The following is a 22,803-nucleotide window of genomic DNA, read 5'->3' on the forward strand; positions in this document are numbered from 1 at the left end:
GTGACAAGCATTAGACCTTCATGGACTGTGACAAGCATTAGACCGTCATGGACTGTGTCAAGCACCAGACCGTCATGGACTGTGACAAACACCAGACCGTCATGGACTGTGACAAGCATTAGACCGTCATGGACTGTGTGTCAAGCACCAGACCGTCATGGACTGTGTCAAACACCAGACCGTCATGGACTGTGTCAAGCACCAGACCGTCATGGACTGTGACAAACACCAGACCGTCATGGACTGTGACAAGCATTAGACCGTCATGGACTGTGACAATCACCAGGCCGTCATGGACTGTGACAAGCACCAGACCGTCCTGGACTGTGACAAGCATTAGACCGTCATGGACTGTGACAAGCACCAGACCGTCATGGACTGTGACAAGCATTAGACCGTCATGGACTGTGACAAGCACCAGACCGTCATGGACTGTGACAAACACCAGACCGTCCTGGACTGTGACAAGCATTAGACCGTCATGGACTGTGACAAGCACCAGACCGTCATGGACTGTGACAAGCATTAGACCGTCATGGACTGTGACAAGCACCAGACCGTCATGGACTGTGACAAGCATTAGACCGTCATGGACTGTGACAAGCACCAGACCGTCATGGACTGTGTCAAGCACCAGACCGTCATGGACTGTGACAAACACCAGACCGTCATGGACTGTGACAAGCACCAGACCGTCATGGACTGTGACAAGCACCAGGCCGTCATGGACTGTGACAAGCACCAGGCCGTCATGGACTGTGACAAGCACAAGACCGTCATGGACTGTGACAATCACCAGGCCGTCATGGACTGTGACAAGCACAAGACCGTCATGGACTGTTTCAAGCACCAGACCGTCCCGGACTATGTCAAGCACCAGACCATCATGGACTGTGACAAGCACCAGACCGTCATGGACTGTGACAAGCATTAGACCGTCATGGACTGTGACAAGCATTAGACCGTCATGGACTGTGACAAGCCCCAGACCATCATGGACTGTGCCAAGCACAAATCCGGCCCGGACTGTGTCAAACACCAGACCGGCATGGACTGTGTCAAGCACCATACCGTCCCGGACTGTGTCAAACACCAGCCCGTCCCAGACTGTGTCAAGCACCAGACCGTCATGGACTGTGTCAAGCACCATACCGTCCCGGACTGTGTCAAGCACCAAACCTTCCCGGACTGTGTCAAGCACAAGACCGTCATAGACTGTGTCAAGCACGAGACGTCATGGACTGTGTCAAGCACCAGACCGTCCCAGACTGTTTCAAGCACCAGACCGTCCAGGACTGTGTCAAGCACCAGACCGTCTCTGACTGTGACAAGCATCAGACCGTCATGGACTGTGACAAGCACCAGACCGTCATGGACTGTGTCGAGCACCAGACCGTCATGGACTGTGTCAAGCACCAGACCGTCTCGGACTGTGACAAGCACCAGACCGTCATGGACTGTGACAAGCACCAGACCGTCATGGACTGTGTCGAGCACCAGACCGTCATGGACTGTGTCACGCACCAGACTGTCATGGACTGTGTCAAGCAGCAGACCGTACCGGACTGTGTCAATCACCAGACCGTCCCGGACAGTGTCAAGCACTAGACCGTCATGGACTGTGACAAGCACCAGACCGTCATGGACTGTGTCAGGCACCAGACCGTCCCGGACTGTTTCAATCACCAGACCGTACCGGACTGAGTCAACCACCAGACCGTCATGGACTGTGTCAAGCACCAGGCCCTCATGGACTGTGTCAAGCACCAGACCGTCATGAACTGTGTCAAGCACCATACCGTCCCGGACTGTGTCAAGCACCAGACCGACCCGGACTGTGTCAAGCACCAGACCGTCCAGGACTGTGTCAAGCACGAGACGTCATGGACTGCGTCAAGCACCAGACCGTCATGGACTGTGTCAAGCACCAGACCGTCCCGGACGACGTCAAGCACCAGACCGTCATGGACTGTGAAAAGCACCAGCCCGACCCGGACTGAGTCACATACCGGACCGTCCCGGGCTTTGTCAAGCACCAGACCGTCATGGACTGTGTCAAGCACTAGACCGTCCCGGACTATGTCACATACCAGACCGTCCTGGACTGTGACAAGCACAAGACAGTCCTGGACTGTGTCAAGCACCAGACCGTCATGGACTGTATGAAGCACCAGGCCCTCATTGACTGTGTCAAGCACCAGATCGTCCCAGACTGTGTCAAGCACCATACCGTCCCGGACTGTGTCAAGCACCAGATCGTCCCAGACTGTGTCATGCACCAGACCGTCTTGGACTGTGTCAAGCACCATACCGTCCCGGACTGTGTCAAGCACCAGATCGTCCTAGACTGTGTCAAGCACCAGACCGTCTTGGACTGTGTCAAGCACCATACCGTCCCGGACTGTGTCAAAAACCAAACTATCCCAGACTGTGTCAAAAACCAAACCATCCCAAACTGTGTCAAGCACCAGACCGTCATGGACTGAGTCAAGCACCAGACCGTCATGGACTGTGTCAAGCACCATACCGTCCCGGACTGTGCCAAGCATCAGACCGTCCCGGACTGTGTCAAGCACGAGACGTCATGTACTGTGTCAAGCACCAGACCGTCCCGGACTATGTCAAGCATCAGACCGTCCCGGACTGTGACAAGCACCAGACCGTCATGGACTGTGTCAAGCACCAGACCGTCAAGGACTGTGACAAGCACCAGACCGTCATGGACTGTGTCAAGCACCAGACCGTCCTGGACTGTGTCACGCACCAGACCGTCATGGACTGTGACAAGCACTGGACTGCCATGAACTGTGACAAGCACCAGACCGTCCCGGACTCTGTCACGCACCAGACCGTCCCGGAGTTTGTCAAGCACCAGACCATCCCGGACTTTGACAAGCACCAGACCGTCCTGGACTGTGTCAAGCACCAGACCGTCATGGACTGTGTCAAGCACCAGGCCCTCATGGACTGTGTCAAGCACCAGACCGTCCCGAACTGTGTCAAACACCAGATCGTCTCGAACTGTGTCAAGCACCAGACCGTCTTGGACTGTGTCAAGCACCAGACCGTCATGGACTGTGTCAAGCACCATACCGTCCCGGACTGTGTCAAACACCAGACCGTCCCAGACTGTGTCAAGCACCAGACCGTCATGGACTGTGTCAAGCACCATACCGTCCCGGACTGTGTCAAGCACCAGACCGTCCCGGACTGTGTCAAGCACCAGACCGTCATGGACTGTGTCAAGCACGAGACGTCATGGACTGTGTCAAGCACCAGACCGTCATGGACTGTGTCAAGCACCAGACCGTCCCGGACTGTGTCAAGCACCAGACCGTCCCGGACTGTGTCAAACACCAGATCGTCTCGAACTGTGTCAAGCACCAGACCGTCTTGGACTGTGTCAAGCACCAGACCGTCATGGACTGTGTCAAGCACCATACCGTCCCGGACTGTGTCAAACACCAGACCGTCCCAGACTGTGTCAAGCACCAGACCGTCATGGACTGTGTCAAGCACCAGACCGTCATGGACTGTGAAAAGCTCCAGACCGTCCCGGACTGTGTCAAGCACCAGAACGACCCAGACTGTGTCACGCACCAGACCGTCATGGACTGTGTCAAGCACCAGACCGTCCGGGACTGTGTCAAGCACCAGACCGTCCCGGACTGTGTCAAGCACCAGAGGGTCCTGGACTGTGTCAAGCACGAGACGTCATGGACTGTGTCAAGCACCAGACCGTCCCGGACTGTGACAAGCACCAGACCGTCATGTACTGTGTCAAGCACCAGACCGTCATGGACTGTGTCAAGCACCAGACTGTCATGGACTGTTTCAAGCAGCAGACCGTACCGGACTGTGTCAAGCACCAGACCGTCCCGGACTGTGTCAAGCACCAGACCGTCCTGGACTGTGTCAAGCACTAGACCGTCATGGACTGTGACAAGCACCAGACCATCATGGACTGTGTCAAGCACCAGACCGTCCCGGACTGTTCCAAGCACCAGACCGACGCCGACTGTGTCAAGCACCAGACCGTCCCGAACTGTGTCAAGCACCAGACCGTCCCGGACTATGTCAAGCATCAGACCGTCATGGACTGTGTCAAGCACCAGACCGACGCGGACTGTGTCAAGCACCAGACCGTCCCGAACTGTGTCAAGCACCAGACCGTCCCGGACTGTGACAAGCACCAGACCGTCATGGACTGTGTCAAGCACCAGACCGTCATGGACTGTGTCAAGCACCAGACCGTTATGGACTGTGACCAGCACCAGACCGTCATGGTCTGTGAAAAGAACCAGACCGTCCCGGACTGTGTCAAGCACCAGACCGTCCTGGACTGTGTCACTCACCAGACCGTCCCGGACTGTGACAAGCACCAGACCGTCCCGGACTGTGTCAAGCACCAGTCCGTCTCGGACAGTGTCAAGCACCTGACCGTCATGGACTGTGACAAGCACCGGACTGTCATGAACTGTGACAAGCACCAGACCGTCCCGGACTCTGTCAAGCACCAGACCGTCATGGACTGTGAAAAGCACCAGACCGTCCCGGACTGTGTCAAGCACCAGGCCGTCTCGGACTGTGTCAAACACCAGATCGTCTCGGACTGTGTCAAGCACCAGACAATCCCGGACTTTGTCAAGCACCAGACCGTCATGGACTGTGTCAAGCGCTTGACCGTCCCGGAATTTGTCATGCACCAGACCGTCCCGGACTTTGACAAGCACCAGACCGTAATGGACTGTGTCAAGCACCAGACCGTCATGGACTGTGTCAAGCACCAGGCCGTCCCGGACTGTGTCAAACACCAGATCGTCTCGGACTGTGTCAAGCACCAGACCGTCTTGGACTGTGTCAAGTACCAGACCGGCACGGACTGTGTCAAGCACCATACCGTCCCGGACTGTGTCAAACACCAGCCCGTCCCAGACTGTGTCAAGCACCAGACCGTCATGAGCTGTGTCAAGCACCATACCGTCCCGGACTGTGTCAAGCACCAAACCGTCCCGGACTGTGTCAAGCACAAGACGTCATGGACTGTGTCAAGCACCAGACCGTCCCAGACTTTTTCAAGCACCAGACCGTCCAGGACTGTGTCAAGCACCAGACCGTCTCGGACTGTGACAAGCATCAGACCGTCCCGGACTGTGACAAGCACCAGACCGTCATGGACTGTGTCAAGCACCACACTGTCATTGACTGTGTCCAGCACCAGACTGTACCGGACTGTGTCAAGCACCAGACCGTCCCGGACTGTGTCAAGCACCTGACCGTTCCGGACTGTGTCAAGCACCAGACATTCCCGGACTGTGTCAAGCACTAGACCGTCATGGACTATGACAAACACCAGTTCATCATGCTCTGTGTCAAGCACCAGACCATTCCGGACTGTGTCAAGCACCAGACATTCCCGGACTGTGTCAAGCACTAGACCGTCATGGACTATGACAAACACCAGTTCATCATGGACTGTGTCAAGCACCAGACCGTCCCGGACTGTGACAAGCACCAGACCGTCCCTAACTGTGTCAAGCAACAGACCGTCCCGGACTGTGTCAAGCACCAGACCGTCCCGGACTGTGTCAAGCACCAGACTACCATGAACTCTGACAAGCTCCAGACCGTCATGGACTGTGTCACGCACCAGACCGTCATGGACTGTGACAAGCACCGGACTGTCATGAACTGTGACAAGCACCAGACCGTCCCGGACTCTGTCAAGCACCAGACCGTCATGGACTGTGAAAAGCACCAGACCGTCCCGGACTGTGTCAAACACCAGATCGTCTCGGACTGTGTCAAGCACCAGACCGTCTTGGACTGTCTCAAGCACCAGACCGTCATGGACTGTGTCAAGCACCATACCGTCCCGGACTGTGTTAAGCACAAGACCGTCATAGACTGTGTCAAGCACGAGACGTCATGGACTGTGTCAAGCACCAGACCGTCCCAGACTTTTTCAAGCACCAGACCGTCCAGGACTGTGTCAAGCACCAGACCGTCTCGGACTGTGACAAGCATCAGACCGTCCCGGACTGTGACAAGCACCAGACCGTCATGGACTGTGTCAAGCACCACACTGTCATTGACTGTGCCCAGCACCAGACTGTACCGGACTGTGTCAAGCACCAGACCGTCCCGGACTGTGTCAAGCACCAGACCGTTCCGGACTGTGTCAAGCACCAGACATTCCCGGACTGTGTCAAGCACTAGACCGTCATGGACTGTGTCAAGCACCATACCGTCCCGGACTGTGTCAAACACCAGACCGTCCCAGACTGTGTCAAGCACCAGACCGTCCCAGACTGTGTCAAGCACCAGACCGTCCCGGACTGTGACAATAACCAGACAGTCATGGACTGTGACAAGCACCAGCCCGTCATGGACTGTGACAAGCATTAGGCTGTCATGGACTGTGTCAAGCACCAGACCGTCATGGACTGTGTCAAGCACCAGATCGTCTCGGACTGTGTTAAGCACCAGACCGTCAAGGACTGTGTCAAGCACCAGACCGTCATGGACTGTGACAAGCACCAGACCGTCATGGACTGTGACAAGCACCAGGCCGTCTTGGACTGTGTCAAGCACCAGATCGTCTCGGACTGTGTCACGCACCAGACCGCCCCGGACTGTGTCAAGCACCACACCGTCATGGACTGTGTCAAGCACCATACCGTCATGGACTGTGACAAGCACCAGGCCGTCATGGACTGTGAAAAGCTCCAGACCGTCCCGGACTGTGTCAAGCACCAGACCGACCCGGACTGTCACTCACCAGACCGTCATGGAATGTGTCAAGCACCACACCGTCATGGACTGTGACAAGCACCAGACCGTCATGGACTGTGAAAAGCTCCAGACCGTCATGGACTCTGTCAAACACCAGATCGTCCCGGACTGTGTCACGCACCAGAACGACCCAGACTGTGTCACGCACCAGACCGTCATGGACTGTGTCAAGCACCATACCGTCCCGGACTGTGTCAAGCACCAGACCGTCCCGGACTGTGTCAAGCACCAGACCGTCCTGGACTGTGTCAAGCACGAGACGTCATGGACTGTGTCAAGCACCAGACCGTCCCGGATTGTGACAAGCACCAGACCGTCATGTACTGTGTCAAGCACCAGACTGTCATGGACTGTGTCAAGCACCAGACTGTCATGGACTGTTTGAAGCACCAGACCGTACCGGACTGTGTCAAGCACCAGACCGTCCCGGACTGTGTCAAGCACCAGACCGTCCTGGACTGTGTCAAGCACTAGACCGTCATAGACTGTGAAAAGCACCAGACCATCATGGACTGTGTCAAGCACCAGACCGTCCCAGACTGTGTCAAGCACCAGACCGTCCCGGACTGTGCCAAGCACCAGACCGACGCGGACTGTGTCAAGCACCAGACCATCCCGAACTGTGTCAAGCACCAGACCGTCCCGGACTATGTCAAGCATCAGACCGTCCCGGACTGTGACAAGCACCAGACTGTCATGGACTGTGTCAAGCACCAGACCCTCATGGACTGTGTCAAGCACCAGACGGTCATGGACTGTGACAAGCACCAGACCGTCATGGACTGTGAAAAGAACCAGACCGTCCCGGACTGTGTCAAGCACCAGACCATCCTGGACTGTGTCAAGCACGAGACGTCATGGACTGTGTCAAGCACCAGACCGTCCCAGACTGTTTCAAGCACCAGACCGTCCAGGACTGTGTCATGCACCAGACCGTCTCGGACTGTGACAAGCATCAGACCGTCCCGGACTGTGAGAAGCACCAGACCGTCATGGACTGTGTCAAGCACCACACTGTCATTGACTGTGTCCAGCACCAGACTGTTCCGGACTGTGACAAGCACTAGACCGTCAAGGACTGTGACAAATGATAGACCGTCTCCGACTGTGTCAAGCACCAGACCGTCATGGACTGTGTTAAGCACAAGACCGTCTCGGCCTGTGACAAGCTCAAGACCGTCATGGGCTGTGTTAAGCACCATACCGTCATGGACTGTGACAAGCACCAGACCGTCATGGACTGTGAAAAGCTCCAGACCGTCATGGACTGAGTCAAGCACCAGACCGTCACGGACTGTGTCACGCACCAGACCGTCATGTACTTTGACAAGCACCAGACCATCATTGAATGTGTCAAGCACCAGACCATCCCGGACTGTGTCAAGCACCAGACCGTCCCGGACTGTGTCAAGCACCAGACCGTCCCGGACTGTGTCAAGCACCAGACCGTCCCGGACTGTGTCAGGCTACAGACCGTCCCGGATAGTGTCACGCACCAGACCGTCATGGACTGTGTCAAGGACCAGATCGTCCCGGACTGTGTCAAGCACCAGAACGACCCAGACTGTGTCACGCACCAGACCGTCATGGACTGTGTCAAGCACCATACCGTCCCGGACTGTGTCAAGCACCAGACCGTCCCGGACTGTGTCAAGCACCAGACCGTCCTGGACTGTGTCAAGCACGAGACGTCATGGACTGTGTCAAGCACCAGACCGTTCCGGACTGTGACAAGCACCAGACCGTCATGTACTGTGTCAAGCACCAGACCGTCAGGGACTGTGTCAAGCACCAGACTGTCATGGACTGTTTCAAGCACCAGACCGTACCGGACTGTGTCAAGCACCAGACCGTCCCGGACTGTGTCAAGCACCAGACCGTCCTGGACTGTGTCAAGCACTAGACCGTCATAGACTGTGACAAGCACCAGACCGTCAGGGACTGTGTCAAGCACCAGACCATCATGGACTGTGACAGGAACCAGACCGACGCGGACTGTGTCAAGCACCAGACCGTCCCGAACCGTGTCAAGCACCAGACCGTCCCGGACTGTGTCAAGCACCAGACCGTACCGGACTGTGTCAAGCACCAGACCATCCCGGACTGTGCCAAGCACCAGACCGTCCCGAACTGTGTAAAGCACCAGACTGTCTCGGACTGTGTCAAGCATCATTCCGTCCCGGACTGTTTCAAGCACCAGATCGTCCCGGACTGTGTCAAGCACCAGACCGTTCCGGACTGTGTCATGCACTAGACCGTCCCGGACTGTGTCACCCACCAGACCGTCCCGGACTGTGTCAAGCACCAGACCGTCCAGGACTGTGACAAGCACCAGACCGTCATAGACTGTGTCAAGCACCAGACCGTGCCGGACTGTGTCAAGCACCAGACCGTCCAGGACTGTGACAAGCTCCAGACTCTTATGGACTGGGACAAGCACCAGACCGTCATGGACTGCGACAAGCACCAGACTATCATGGACTGTGACAAGCACCAGACTATCATGGACTGTGTCAAGCACCAGACCGTCCTGGAATGTGTCAAGCACTAGACCGTCATGGACTGTGACAAGCACCAGACTATCATGGACTGTGTCAAGCACCAGACCGTCCCGGACTGTGCCAAGCACCAGACCGACCCGGACAGTGTCAGGCACCAGACCGTCCCGAACTGTTTCAAGCACCACACCATACCAGACTGTGTCAAGCACCAGACTGTCTCGGACTGTGTCAAGCACCAGTCCGTCCTGGACTGTTTCAAGCAACAGATCGTCCCGGACTGTGTCAAGCACCAGACCGTTCCTGACTGTGTCATGCACTAGACCGTCCCGGACTGTGTCACGCACCAGACCGTCCCGGACTGTGTCAAGCACCAGACCGTCCAGGACTGTGACAAGCTCCAGACTCTCATGGACTGTGACAAGCACCAGACCGTCATGGACTGTGAAAAGCACCAGACCGTCCCGGACTGTGTCACGCACCAGACCGTCCCGGACTGTGTCAAGCACCAGACCGTCCAGGACCCTGACAAGCTCCAGACTCTCATGGACTGTGACAAGCACCAGACCGTCATGGACTGTGTCAAGCACCAGACTGTCATGGACTGTGTCAAGCACCAGACCGTACCGGACTGTGTCAAGCACCAGACTGTCCCGGACTGTGTCAAGCACTAGACCGTCATGGACTGTGACAAGCACCAGACCATCATGGACTGTTTCAAGCACCAGACCGTCCCGGACTGTGCCAAGCACCAGACAGACCCGGTCTGTGTCAAACACCAGACCGTCCCGGACTGTGTCAAGCACCAGACCGTTCCGGACTGTGTCATGCACAAGACCGTCTCGGACTGTGTCACGCACCAGACCGTCCAGGACTGTGTCAAGCATCAGACCGTCCAGGACTGTGACAAGCTCCAGACTCTCATGGACTGTAAGAAGGAACAGACCGTCATGGACTGTGAGAAGCACCAGACCGTCATGGACTGTGAAAAGCACCAGACTGATGGATTGTGTCACGCACCAGACCGTCATGGATTGTGACAATCACCGGACTGTCATGAACTGTGACAAGCACGAAACCGTCCCGGACTCTGTCAAGCACCAGACAATCATGGACTGTGACAAGCAGCAGACAGTCCCGGGCTGTTTCACGCACCAGACCGTCCCGGGCTGTTTCACGCACCAGACCGCCCCGTACTGTGTCAAGCACCATACCGTCATGGACTGTGTCAAACACCAGACCGCCCCGTACTGTGTCAAGCACCACACCGTCATGGACTGTGTCAAACACCAGACCGTTATGGACTGTGACAAGCACCAGACCATTCAGGACTGTGACAAACACCAGACCGTCCTGGACTGAGTTAAGCACACGACCGTCATGGACTGTGTCCAGCTCCAGGCCCTCATAGACTGTGTCAAGCACCAGACCGTCCCGGACTGTGTCCAGCTCCAGGCCCTCATAGACTGTGTCAAGCACCAGACCGTCCTGGACTGTGTCAAGCACCAGACCGTCCCGGACTGTGTCAAGCACCAGATCGTCCCGGACTGTGTCAAGCAACAGACCGTCCCCGGACTGTGTCAAGCAGCAGACCGTCATGGACTGTGTCAAGCACTAAACCGTCCCGGACTGTGTCAAGCACTAGACCGTCCCGGACTATGTCACGCACCAGACCGTCCCGGACTGTGACAAGCACAAGACCGTCCTGGACTGTGTCAAGCACCAGACCCTCATGGACTGTGTCAAGCACCAGGCCCTCATGGACTGTGTCAAGCACCAGACCATCATGGATTGTGTCAAGCCCCAGACCGTCCCGGTCTGTGTCAAGCACCAGACCGTCCCGGACTGTGTCACGCACCAGACCGTCATGTACTTTGACAAGCACCAGACCGTCATTGACTGTGACAAGCACCAGACCGTCCCGGACTGTGTCACGCACCAGACCGTCATGTACTTTGACAAGCACCAGACCGTCATTGACTGTGTCAAGCACCAGACCATCCCGGACTGTGTCAAGCACCAGACCGTCATTGACTGCGACAAGCACTAGACCGTCCCGGACTATGTCACGCACCAGACCGTCCCGGACTGTGACAAGCACAAGACCGTCCTGGACTGTGTCAAGCACCAGACCCTCATGGACTGTGTCAAGCACCAGGCCCTCATGGACTGTGTCAAGCACCAGACCATCATGGATTGTGTCAAGCCCCAGACCGTCCCGGTCTGTGTCAAGCACCAGACCGTCCCGGACTGTGTCACGCACCAGACCGTCATGTACTTTGACAAGCACCAGACCGTCATTGACTGTGTCAAGCACCAGACCATCCCGGACTGTGTCAAGCACCAGACCGTCATTGACTGCGACAAGCACCAGACCGTCCCGGACTGTGTCACGCACCAGACCGTCATGTACTTTGACAAGCACCAGACCGTCATGTACTTTGACAAGCACCAGACCGTCATGTACTTTGAAAAGCACCAGACCGTCATTGACTGTGTCAAGCACCAGACCATCCCGGACTGTGTCAAGCACCAGACCGTCCCGGACTGTATCAAGCACCAGACCGTCCCGGACTGTGTCAAGCACCAGACCGTAACAGACTGTTTCAAGCACTAGACCGTCATGGACTGCGTCAAGCACCACACCGTCATGGACTGTGTTAAGCACAAGACCGTCTCGGCCTGTGACAAATGATAGACCGTCTCGGCCTGTGACAAATGATAGACCGTCTCGGACTGTGACAAATGATAGACCGTCTCGGACTGTGTCAAGCACCAGACCGTCATGGATTGTGTCAAGCACCAGACCGTCATCGACTGTGACCAGCACCAGACCGTCATGGTCTGTGAAAAGAACCAGACCGTCCCGGACTGTGTCAAGCACCAGACCGTCCTGGACTGTGTCACGCACCAGACCGTCCCGGACTGTGACAAGCACCAGACCGTCCCGGACTGTGTCAAGTACCAGACCGTCTCGGACTGTGTCAAGCACCTGACCGTCATGGACTGTGACAAGCACCGGACTGTCATGAACTGTGACAAGCACCAGACCGTCCCGGACTCTGTCAAGCACCAGACCGTCATGGACTGTGAAAAGCACCAGACCGTCCCGGACTGTGTCAAGCAGCAGGCCGTCCCGGACTGTGTCAAACACCAGATCGTCTCGGACTGTGTCAAGCACCAGACAATCCCGGACTTTGTCAAGCACCAGACCGTCATGGACTGTGTCAAGCGCTTGACCGTCCCGGAATTTGTCATGCACCAGACCGTCCCGGACTTTGACAAGCACCAGACCGTAATGGACTGTGTCAAGCACCAGACCGTCATGGACTGTGTCAAGCACCAGGCCGTCCCGGACTGTGTCAAACACCAGATCGTCTCGGACTGTGTCAAGCACCAGACCGTCTTGGACTGTGTCAAGTACCAGACCGGCATGGACTGTGTCAAGCACCATACCGTCCCGGACTGTGTCAAACACCAGCCCGTCCCAGACAGTGTCAAGCACCAGACCGTCATGGACTGTGTCAAGCACCATACCGTCCCGGACTGTGTCAAGCACCAAACCGTCCCGGACTGTGTTAAGCACAAGACCGTCATAGACTGTGTCAAGCACCAGACCGTCCCAGACTTTTTCAAGCACCAGACCGTCCAGGACTGTGTCAAGCACCAGACCGTCTCGGACTGTGACAAGCATCAGACCGTCCCGGACTGTGACAAGCACCAGACCGTCATGGACTGTGTCAAGCACCACACTGTCATTGACTGTGCCCAGCACCAGACTGTACCGGACTGTGTCAAGCACCAGACCGTCCCGGACTGTGTCAAGCACCAGACCGTTCCAGACTGTGTCAAGCACCAGACATTCCCGGACTGTGTCAAGCACTAGACCGTCATGGACTGTGTCAAGCACCATACCGTCCCGGACTGTGTCAAACACCAGACCGTCCCAGACTGTGTCAAGCACTAGACCGTCCCAGACTGTGTCAAGCACCAGACCGTCATGGACTGTGTCAAGCACCATACCGTCCCGGACTGTGTCAAACACCAGACCGTCCCAGACTGTGTCAAGCACCAGACCGTCCCGGACTGTGACAATCACCAGACAGTCATGGACTGTGACAAGCACCAGCCCGTCATGGACTGTGACAAGCATTAGGCCGTCATGGACTGTGTCAAGCACCAGACCGTCATGGACTGTGTCAAGCACCAGATCGTCTCGGACTGTGTCAAGCACCAGACCGTCAAGGACTGTGTCAAGCACCAGACCGTCATGGACTGTGACAAGCACCAGACCGTCATGGACTGTGACAAGCACCAGGCCGTCTTGGACTGTGTCAAGCACCAGATCGTCTCGGACTGTGTCACGCACCAGACCGCCCCGGACTGTGTCAAGCACCACACCGTCATGGACTGTGTCAAGCACCATACCGTCATGGACTGTGACAAGCACCAGGCCGTCATGGACTGTGAAAAGCTCCAGACCGTCCCGGACTGTGTCAAGCACCAGACCGACCCGGACTGTCACTCACCAGACCGTCATGGAATGTGTCAAGCACCACACCGTCATGGACTGTGACAAGCACCAGACCGTCATGGACTGTGAAAAGCTCCAGACCGTCATGGACTGTGTCAAACACCAGATCGTCCCGGACTGTGTCACGCACCAGAACGACCCAGACTGTGTCACGCACCAGACCGTCATGGACTGTGTCAAGCACCATACCGTCCCGGACTGTGTCAAGCACCAGACCGTCCCGGACTGTGTCAAGCACCAGACCGTCCTGGACTGTGTCAAGCACGAGACGTCATGGACTGTGTCAAGCACCAGACCGTCCCGGATTGTGACAAGCACCAGACCGTCATGTACTGTGTCAAGCACCAGACTGTCATGGACTGTGTCAAGCACCAGACTGTCATGGACTGTTTCAAGCACCAGACCGTACCGGACTGTGTCAAGCACCCGACCGTCCCGGACTGTGTCAAGCACCAGACCGTCCTGGACTGTGTCAAGCACTAGACCGTCATAGACTGTGACAAGCACCAGACCATCATGGACTGTGTCAAGCACCAGACCGTCCCAGACTGTGTCAAGCACCAGACCGTCCCGGACTGTGCCAAGCACCAGACCGACGCGGACTGTGTCAAGCACCAGACCGTCCCGAACTGTGTCAAGCACCAGACCGTCCCGGACTATGTCAAGCATCAGACCGTCCCGGACTGTGACAAGCACCAGACTGTCATGGACTGTGTCAAGCACCAGACCGTCATTGACTGTGTCAAGCACCAGACGGTCATGGACTGTGACAAGCACCAGACCGTCATGGACTGTGAAAAGAACCAGACCGTCCCGGACTGTGTCAAGCACCAGACCATCCTGGACTGTGTCAAGCACGAGACGTCATGGACTGTGTCAAGCACCAGACCGTCCCAGACTGTTTCAAGCACCAGACCGTCCAGGACTGTGTCATGCACCAGACCGTCTCGGACTGTGACAAGCATCAGACCGTCCCGGACTGTGAAAAGCACCAGACCGTCATGGACTGTGTCAAGCACCACACTGTCATTGACTGTGTCCAGCACCAGACTGTTCCGGACTGTGACAAGCACTAGACCGTCAAGGACTGTGACAAATGATAGACCGTCTCCGACTGTGTCAAGCACCAGACCGTCATGGACTGTGTTAAGCACAAGACCGTCTCGGCCTGTGACAAGCTCAAGACCGTCATGGGCTGTGTTAAGCACCATACCGTCATGGACTGTGACAAGCACCAGACCGTCATGGACTGTGAAAAGCTCCAGACCGTCATGGACTGAGTCAAGCACCAGACCGTCACGGACTGTGTCACGCACCAGACCGTCATGTACTTTGACAAGCACCAGACCATCATTGAATGTGTCAAGCACCAGACCATCCCGGACTGTGTCAAGCACCAGACCGTCCCGGACTGTGTCAAGCACCAGACCGTCCCGGACTGTGTCAAGCACCAGACCGTCCCGGACTGTGTCAGGCTCCAGACCGTCCCGGATAGTGTCACGCACCAGACCGTCATGGACTGTGTCAAGGACCAGATCGTTCCGGACTGTGTCAAGCACCAGAACGACCCAGACTGTGTCACGCACCAGACCGTCATGGACTGTGTCAAGCACCATACCGTCCCGGACTGTGTCAAGCACCAGACCGTCCCGGACTGTGTCAAGCACCAGACCGTCCTGGACTGTGTCAAGCACGAGACGTCATGGACTGTGTCAAGCACCAGACCGTTCCGGACTGTGACAAGCACCAGACCGTCATGTACTGTGTCAAGCACCAGACCGTCAGGGACTGTGTCAAGCACCAGACTGTCATGGACTGTTTCAAGCACCAGACCGTACCGGACTGTGTCAAGCACCAGACCGTCCCGGACTGTGTCAAGCACCAGACCGTCCTGGACTGTGTCAAGCACTAGACCATCATGGACTGTGTCAGGAACCAGACCGACGCGGACTGTGTCAAGCACCAGACCGTCCCGAACCGTGTCAAGCACCAGACCATCCCGGACTGTGTCAAGCACCAGACCGTCCCGGACTGTGTCAAGCACCAGACCATCCCGGACTGTGCCAAGCACCAGACCGTCCCGAACTGTGTAAAGCACCAGACTGTCTCGGACTGTGTCAAGCATCAGTCCGTCCCGGACTGTTTCAAGCACCAGATCGTCCCGGACTGTGTCAAGCACCAGACCGTTCCGGACTGTGTCATGCACTAGACCGTCCCGGACTGTGTCACCCACCAGACCGTCCCGGACTGTGTCAAGCACCAGACCGTCCAGGACTGTGACAAGCACCAGACCGTCATGGACTGTGTCAAGCACCAGACCGTGCCGGACTGTGTCAAGCACCAGACCGTCCAGGACTGTGACAAGTTCCAGACTCTTATGGACTGGGACAAGCACCAGACCGTCATAGACTGCGACAAGCACCAGACTATCATGGACTGTGACAAGCACCAGACTATCATGGACTGTGTCAAGCACCAGACCGTCCTGGAATGTGTCAAGCACTAGACCGTCATGGACTGTGACAAGCACCAGACTATCATGGACTGTGTCAAGCACCAGACCGTCCCGGACTGTGCCAAGCACCAGACCGACCCGGACAGTGTCAGGCACCAGACCGTCCCGAACTGTTTCAAGCACCACACCATACCAGACTGTGTCAAGCACCAGACTGTCTCGGACTGTGTCAAGCACCAGTCCGTCCTGGACTGTTTCAAGCAACAGATCGTCCCGGACTGTGTCAAGCACCAGACCGTTCCTGACTGTGTCATGCACTAGACCGTCCCGGACTGTGTCACGCACCAGACCGTCCCGGACTGTGTCAAGCACTAGACCGTCCAGGACTGTGACAAGCTCCAGACTCTCATGGACTGTGACAAGCACCAGACCGTCATGGACTGTGAAAAGCACCAGACCGTCCCGGACTGTGTCACGCACCAGACCGTCCCGGACTGTGTCAAGCACCAGACCGTCCAGGACCCTGACAAGCTCCAGACTCTCATGGACTGTGACAAGCACCAGACCGTCATGGACTGTGTCAAGCACCAGACTGTCATGGACTGTGTCAAGCACCAGACCGTACCGGACTGTGTCAAGCACCAGACTGTCCCGGACTGTGTCAAGCACTAGACCGTCATGGACTGTGACAAGCACCAGACCATCATGGACTGTTTCAAGCACCAGACCGTCACGGACTGTGCCAAGCACCAGACAGACCCGGTCTGTGTCAAACACCAGACCGTCCCGGACTGTGTCAAGCACCAGACCGTTCCGGACTGTGTCATGCACAAGACCGTCTCGGACTGTGTCACGCACCAGACCGTCCAGGACTGTGTCAAGCATCAGACCGTCCAGGACTGTGACAAGCTCCAGACTCTCATGGACTGTAAGAAGGAACAGACCGTCATGGACTGTGAGAAGCACCAGACCGTCATGGACTGTGAAAAGCACCAGACTGTGATGGATTGTGTCACGCACCAGACCGTCATGGATTGTGACAATCACCGGACTGTCATGAACTGTGACAAGCACGAAACCGTCCCGGACTCTGTCAAGCACCAGACAATCATGGACTGTGACAAGCAGCAGACAGTCCCGGGCTGTTTCACGCACCAGACCGTCCCGGGCTGTTTCACGCACCAGACCGCCCCGTACTGTGTCAAGCACCACACCGTCATGGACTGTGTCAAACACCAGACCGCCCCGTACTGTGTCAAGCACCACACCGTCATGGACTGTGTCAAACACCAGACCGTCATGGACTGTGACAAGCACCAGACCATTCAGGACTGTGACAAACACCAGACCGTCCTGGACTGAGTTAAGCACACGACCGTCATGGACTGTGTCCAGCTCCAGGCCCTCATAGACTGTGTCAAGCACCAGACCGTTCCGGACTGTGTCCAGCTCCAGGCCCTCATAGACTGTGTCAAGCACCAGACCGTCCTGGACTGTGTCAAGCACCAGACCGTCCCGGACTGTGTCAAGCACCAGATCGTCCCGGACTGTGTCAAGCAACAGACCGTCCCCGGACTGTGTCAAGCAGCAGACCGTCATGGACTGTGTCAAGCACTAAACCGTCCCGGACTGTGTCAAGCACTAGACCGTCCCGGACTATGTCACGCACCAGACCGTCCCGGACTGTGACAAGCACAAGACCGTCCTGGACTGTGTCAAGCACCAGACCGTCCCGGTCTGTGTCAAGCACCAGACCGTCCCGGACTGTGTCACGCACCAGACCGTCATGTACTTTGACAAGCACCAGACCGTCATTGACTGTGACAAGCACCAGACCGTCCCGGACTGTGTCACGCACCAGACCGTCATGTACTTTGACAAGCACCAGACCGTCATTGACTGTGTCAAGCACCAGACCATCCCGGACTGTGTCAAGCACCAGACCGTCATTGACTGCGACAAGCACCAGACCGTCCCGGACTGTGTCACGCACCAGACCGTCATGTACTTTGACAAGCACCAGACCGTCATGTACTTTGACAAGCACCAGACCGTCATGTACTTTGACAAGCACCAGACCGTCATTGACTGTGTCAAGCACCAGACCATCCCGGACTGTGTCAAGCACCAGACCGTCCCGGACTGTATCAAGCACCAGACCGTCCCGGACTGTGTCAAGCACCAGACCGTACCGGACTGTGTCAAGCACCAGACCGTCCCGGACTGTGTCAAGCACCAGACCGTCCCGGACTGTGTCAAGCACCAGACTGTCCCGGACTGTGTCAGGCTCCAGATCGTCATGGACTGTCACAAGCATCAGACCGTCCCGGACTGTGACAATCACCAGACCGTCATGGACTGTGTCACGCACCATACCGCCCGGGACTGTGTCAAGCACCACACCGTCATGGACTGTGTCAAGCACCATACCGTCATGGACTGTGACAATCACCCGACCGTCAAGGACTGTGAAAATCTCCAGACCATCCCGGACTGTGTCACGCACCGGACCGTCCCGGACTTTGTCAAGCACCAGACCGTCATGGACAGTGTCAAGCACCAGACCGTCCAGGACTGTGACAAGCACCAGACCGTCATGGACTGTGTCAAGCACCAGACCGTCATGGACTGTGTCAGGCACCAGACCGTCCCGGACTGTTTCAAGCACCAGACCGTACCGAACTGTGTCAAGCACCAGACCGGCTCGGACTGTGTCAAGCACCAGACCGTCCCGGACTGTTTCAAGCACCAGACCATCCCGGACCGTGTCGAGCACCAACCCGTCCCGGACTGTGTCAAACACTAGACCGTCCCGGACTGTGTCACGCACCAGACCGTCCCGGATTGTGTCAAGCACCAGACCGTCATGGACTGTGACAAGCTCCAGACTCTCATGAACTGTGATAAGCAAAAGACCGTCCCGGACTGTGTCACGCACCGGACCATCCCGGACTTTGTCAAGCACCAGACCGTCAAGGACTGTGTCAAGCACCAGACCGTCATGGACTGTGACAAGCACTAGACCGCCCCGGACTGTGTCAAGCACTAGATCGTCCCGGACTGTGTCAAGCACCAGACCGTCATGGACTGTGTCAAGCACCATACCGTCCCGGACTGTGTCAAGCACCAGACCGTCCTAGACTGTGTCAAGCACCAGACCGTCATGGACTGTGTCAGACACCATACCGTCCCGGACTGTGTCAAGCACCAGTCCGTCCTGGACTGTGTCAAGCACCAGACCGTCCTGGACTGTGTCAAGCACGAGACGTCATGGACTGTGTCAAGCACCAGACCGTCCCGGACTGTTACAAGCACCAGACCGTCCCGGACTGTGACAAGCACCAGACCGTCCTGGACTGAGTCAAGCACCAGTCCCTTAGCGACTGTGTCAAGCACCAGGCCCTCATAGACTGTGTCAAGCACCAGACCATTATGGATTGTGTCAAGCACTAGACCGTCATGGACTGTGTCAAGCACCAGACCGTCATGGACTGTGTCAAGCTCCAAACCGTCATGGACTGTGTCAAGCACCAGACCGTCATGGACTGTGTCAAGCACCAGACCGTCATGTACACTAACAAGCACCAGACCGTCATGGACTGTGACAAGCACCAGACCGTCAAGGACTGTGAAAATCTCCAGACCGTCATGGACTGTGTCAAGCTCCAAACCGTCCCGGACTGTGTCACGCACCGGACTGTCCCGGACTTTGTTAAGCACCAGACCGTCATGGACAGTGTCAAGCACTAGACCGTCCCGGAATTTGTCAAGCACCAGACCGTCATGGACTGTGTCAAGCATCAGATCGTTCCGGACTGTGTCATACACCAAACCGTCATGGACTGTGTCAAGCACAATACCGTCCCGGACTGTGTCAAGCACCAGACAGTCCCAGACTGTGTCAAGCACCAGACCGTCCAGGACTGTGTCAAGCACCATACCGTTCCGGACTGTGTCAAGCACCAGACCGTCTCGGACTGTGTCAAGCACCATACCGTTCCGGACTGTGTCAAGCACCAGACCGTCCCAGACTGTGTCAAGCACCAGACCGTCATGGACTGTGTCAAGCACAAGACCGTCCCGGACTGTGTCAAGCACCAGACCGTCCTGGACTGTCTCAAGCACGAGACGTCATGGACTGTGTCAAGCACCAGACCGTCCCGGACTGTTACAAGCACCAGACAGTCCCGGACTGTGACAAGCACCAGACCGTCCTGGACTGTGTCAAGCACCAGACCCTCATGGACTGTGTCAACCTCCAGTCCATCATGGACTGTGTCACGCACCAGACCGTCATGTACTTTGACAAGCACCAGACCGTCATTGACTGTGACAAGCACCAGACCGTCCCGGACTGTGACAAGCACCAGACCGTCATGTACTTTGACAAGCATCAGACCGTCATTGACTGTGTCAAGCACCAGACCGTCCCGGACTGTGTCAAACACCAGACCGTCCCGGACTGTGTCAGGCTCCAGATCGTCATGGACTGTCACAAGCATCAGACCGTCCCGGACTGTGTCAAGCACCAGACCATATTGGAATGTGTCAAGCACCAGATCGTCCTGGACTGTGTCAAGCACAAGACCGTCATGGACTGTGTCAAGCACCAGACCATATTGGAATGAGTCAAGCACCAGATCGTCCTGGACTGTGTCAAGCACCAGACCGTCCCGGACTGTGTCACGCACCAGACCGCCCCGGAGTGTGTCAAGCACCACACCGTCATGGACTGTGTCAAGCACCATACCGTCATGGACTGTGACAAGCACCAGACCGTCATGGACTGTGAAAAGCTCCAGACTATCCCGGACTGTGTCAAGCACCAGACCGTCCCGGACTGTGTCACGCACCAGACCGTCATGGACTGTGTCAAGCACCAGACTATCATGGACTGTAACAAACACCAGACCGTCATGGACTGTGAAAAGCACCAGACCGTCCCGGACTGTGTCAAGCACCAGACCGTCCCGGACTGTGTCACGCACCGGACCGTCCCGGACTTTGTCAAGCACCAGACCGTCATGGACTGTGTCAAGCACTAGACCGTCCCGGACTATGCCACGCACCAGACCGTCCCGGACTGTGACAAGCACATGACAGTCCTGGACTGTGTCAAGCACCAGACCGTCATGGACTGTGTCAAGCACTATTCCCTCATTGACTGTGCCAAGCACCAGACCGTCCTGGACTGTGTCAAGCACCAGTCCATCATGGACTTTTTCAAGCACCAGGCCCTCATGGACTGTGTCAAGCACCAGACCGTCCCGGACTGTGTCAAGCACCAGATCGTCCCGGACTGTGTCAAGCACCAGACTGTCATGGACTGTGTCAAGCACCATATCATCCCGGACTGTGTCAAACACCAGACCGTCCCAGACTGTGTCAAGCACTATACCGTCCTGTACTGTGTCAAGCACCAGACCGTCCCGGACTGTGTCAAGCACAAGACCGTCCTGGACTGTGTCAAGCAAGAGACGTCATGGACTGTGTCAAGCACCACACCGTCCCGGACTGTGACAAGCACCAGACCGTCCTGGACTGTGTCAAGCATCAGACCCTCATGGACTGTGTCAAGCACCAGGCCCTCATGGACTGTGTCAAGTACCAGACCATCATGGATTGTGTCAAGCACTAGACCGTCATGGACTGTGTCAAGCACCAGACCGTCATGGACTGTGTCAACCACCAGACCGTCATGGACTGTGTCAAGCTCCAGACCGTCATGGACTTTGTCAAGCTCCAGACCGTCATGGACTGTGTCAAGCTCCAGACCGTCATGGACTGTGTCAACCACCAGACCGTCCCGGACTGTTTCAAGCACCAAACCGACCCGGACTGTGACAAGCACTAGACCGTCAAGGACTGTGACAAATACTAGACCCTCTCGGACTGTGTCAAGCACCAGACCGTCATGGACTGTGTCAAGCACAAGACCGTCCGGACTGTGTCAAGCACAAGACCGTCCCGGACTGTATCAAGCACCAGACCGTCCTGGACTGTGTCAAGCACGAGACTTCATGGACTGTTTCAATCACCCGACCGTCCCGGACTGTGACAAGCACCAGACCGTCATTTACTGTGTCAAGCACCAGACCGTCATGGATTGTGTCAAGCACCAGACTGTCATGGACTGTGTCAGGCTCCAGATCGTCATGAACTGTGCCAAGCACCAGACCGTCCCGGACTGTGTAAAGCACCATACCATCCCGGACTGTGTCAAGCATCAGACCGTCCTGGACTGTGTCAAGCACCAGACCGTCCCGGACTGTGCCAAGCACCAGACCAACCCGGACTGTGTCAAGCACCAGACCGTCCCGGACTGTGTCAAGCACCAGACCGTCCCGGAATGTGTCAAGGACCAGACCGTCATGGACTGTGTCAGGCACCAGACCGACCCGAACTGTTTCAAGCACCAGACCGTACCGGACTGTGTGAAGCACCAGACCGTCTCGGACTGTGTCAAGCACCAGACCGTCCCGGAGTGTTTCAAGCACCAGACCGTCCCGGACTGTGTCATG

The 22,803-nt window shown here is 56.5% G+C and overlaps 3 protein-coding genes across 3 annotated transcripts in view; all 3 read left to right on the plus strand.

Moving 5' to 3' along the window:
• Window positions 1–22,803, plus strand: part of LOC123752072 (uncharacterized) — a 106,222-nt gene that overhangs the window by 23,956 nt on the left and 59,463 nt on the right. The window lies entirely within an intron of this gene.
• Window positions 5,444–8,066, plus strand: LOC138352128 (zinc finger protein 271-like). The gene is made up of 3 exons (XM_069304392.1): window positions 5,444–5,899; window positions 6,785–6,961; window positions 7,890–8,066. The coding sequence occupies exons 1-3, from the start codon at window positions 5,444–5,446 to the stop codon at window positions 8,064–8,066; spliced, it is 810 nt and encodes a 269-aa protein (XP_069160493.1).
• On the plus strand, window positions 16,961–19,304 carry LOC138352139 (zinc finger protein 271-like). The gene is made up of 3 exons (XM_069304403.1): window positions 16,961–17,416; window positions 18,576–18,875; window positions 19,116–19,304. The coding sequence occupies exons 1-3, from the start codon at window positions 16,961–16,963 to the stop codon at window positions 19,302–19,304; spliced, it is 945 nt and encodes a 314-aa protein (XP_069160504.1).

This window comes from Procambarus clarkii, chromosome 5, assembly GCF_040958095.1.
Source record: "Procambarus clarkii isolate CNS0578487 chromosome 5, FALCON_Pclarkii_2.0, whole genome shotgun sequence".
In the NCBI taxonomy this organism is placed as follows: domain Eukaryota; kingdom Metazoa; phylum Arthropoda; class Malacostraca; order Decapoda; family Cambaridae; genus Procambarus; species Procambarus clarkii.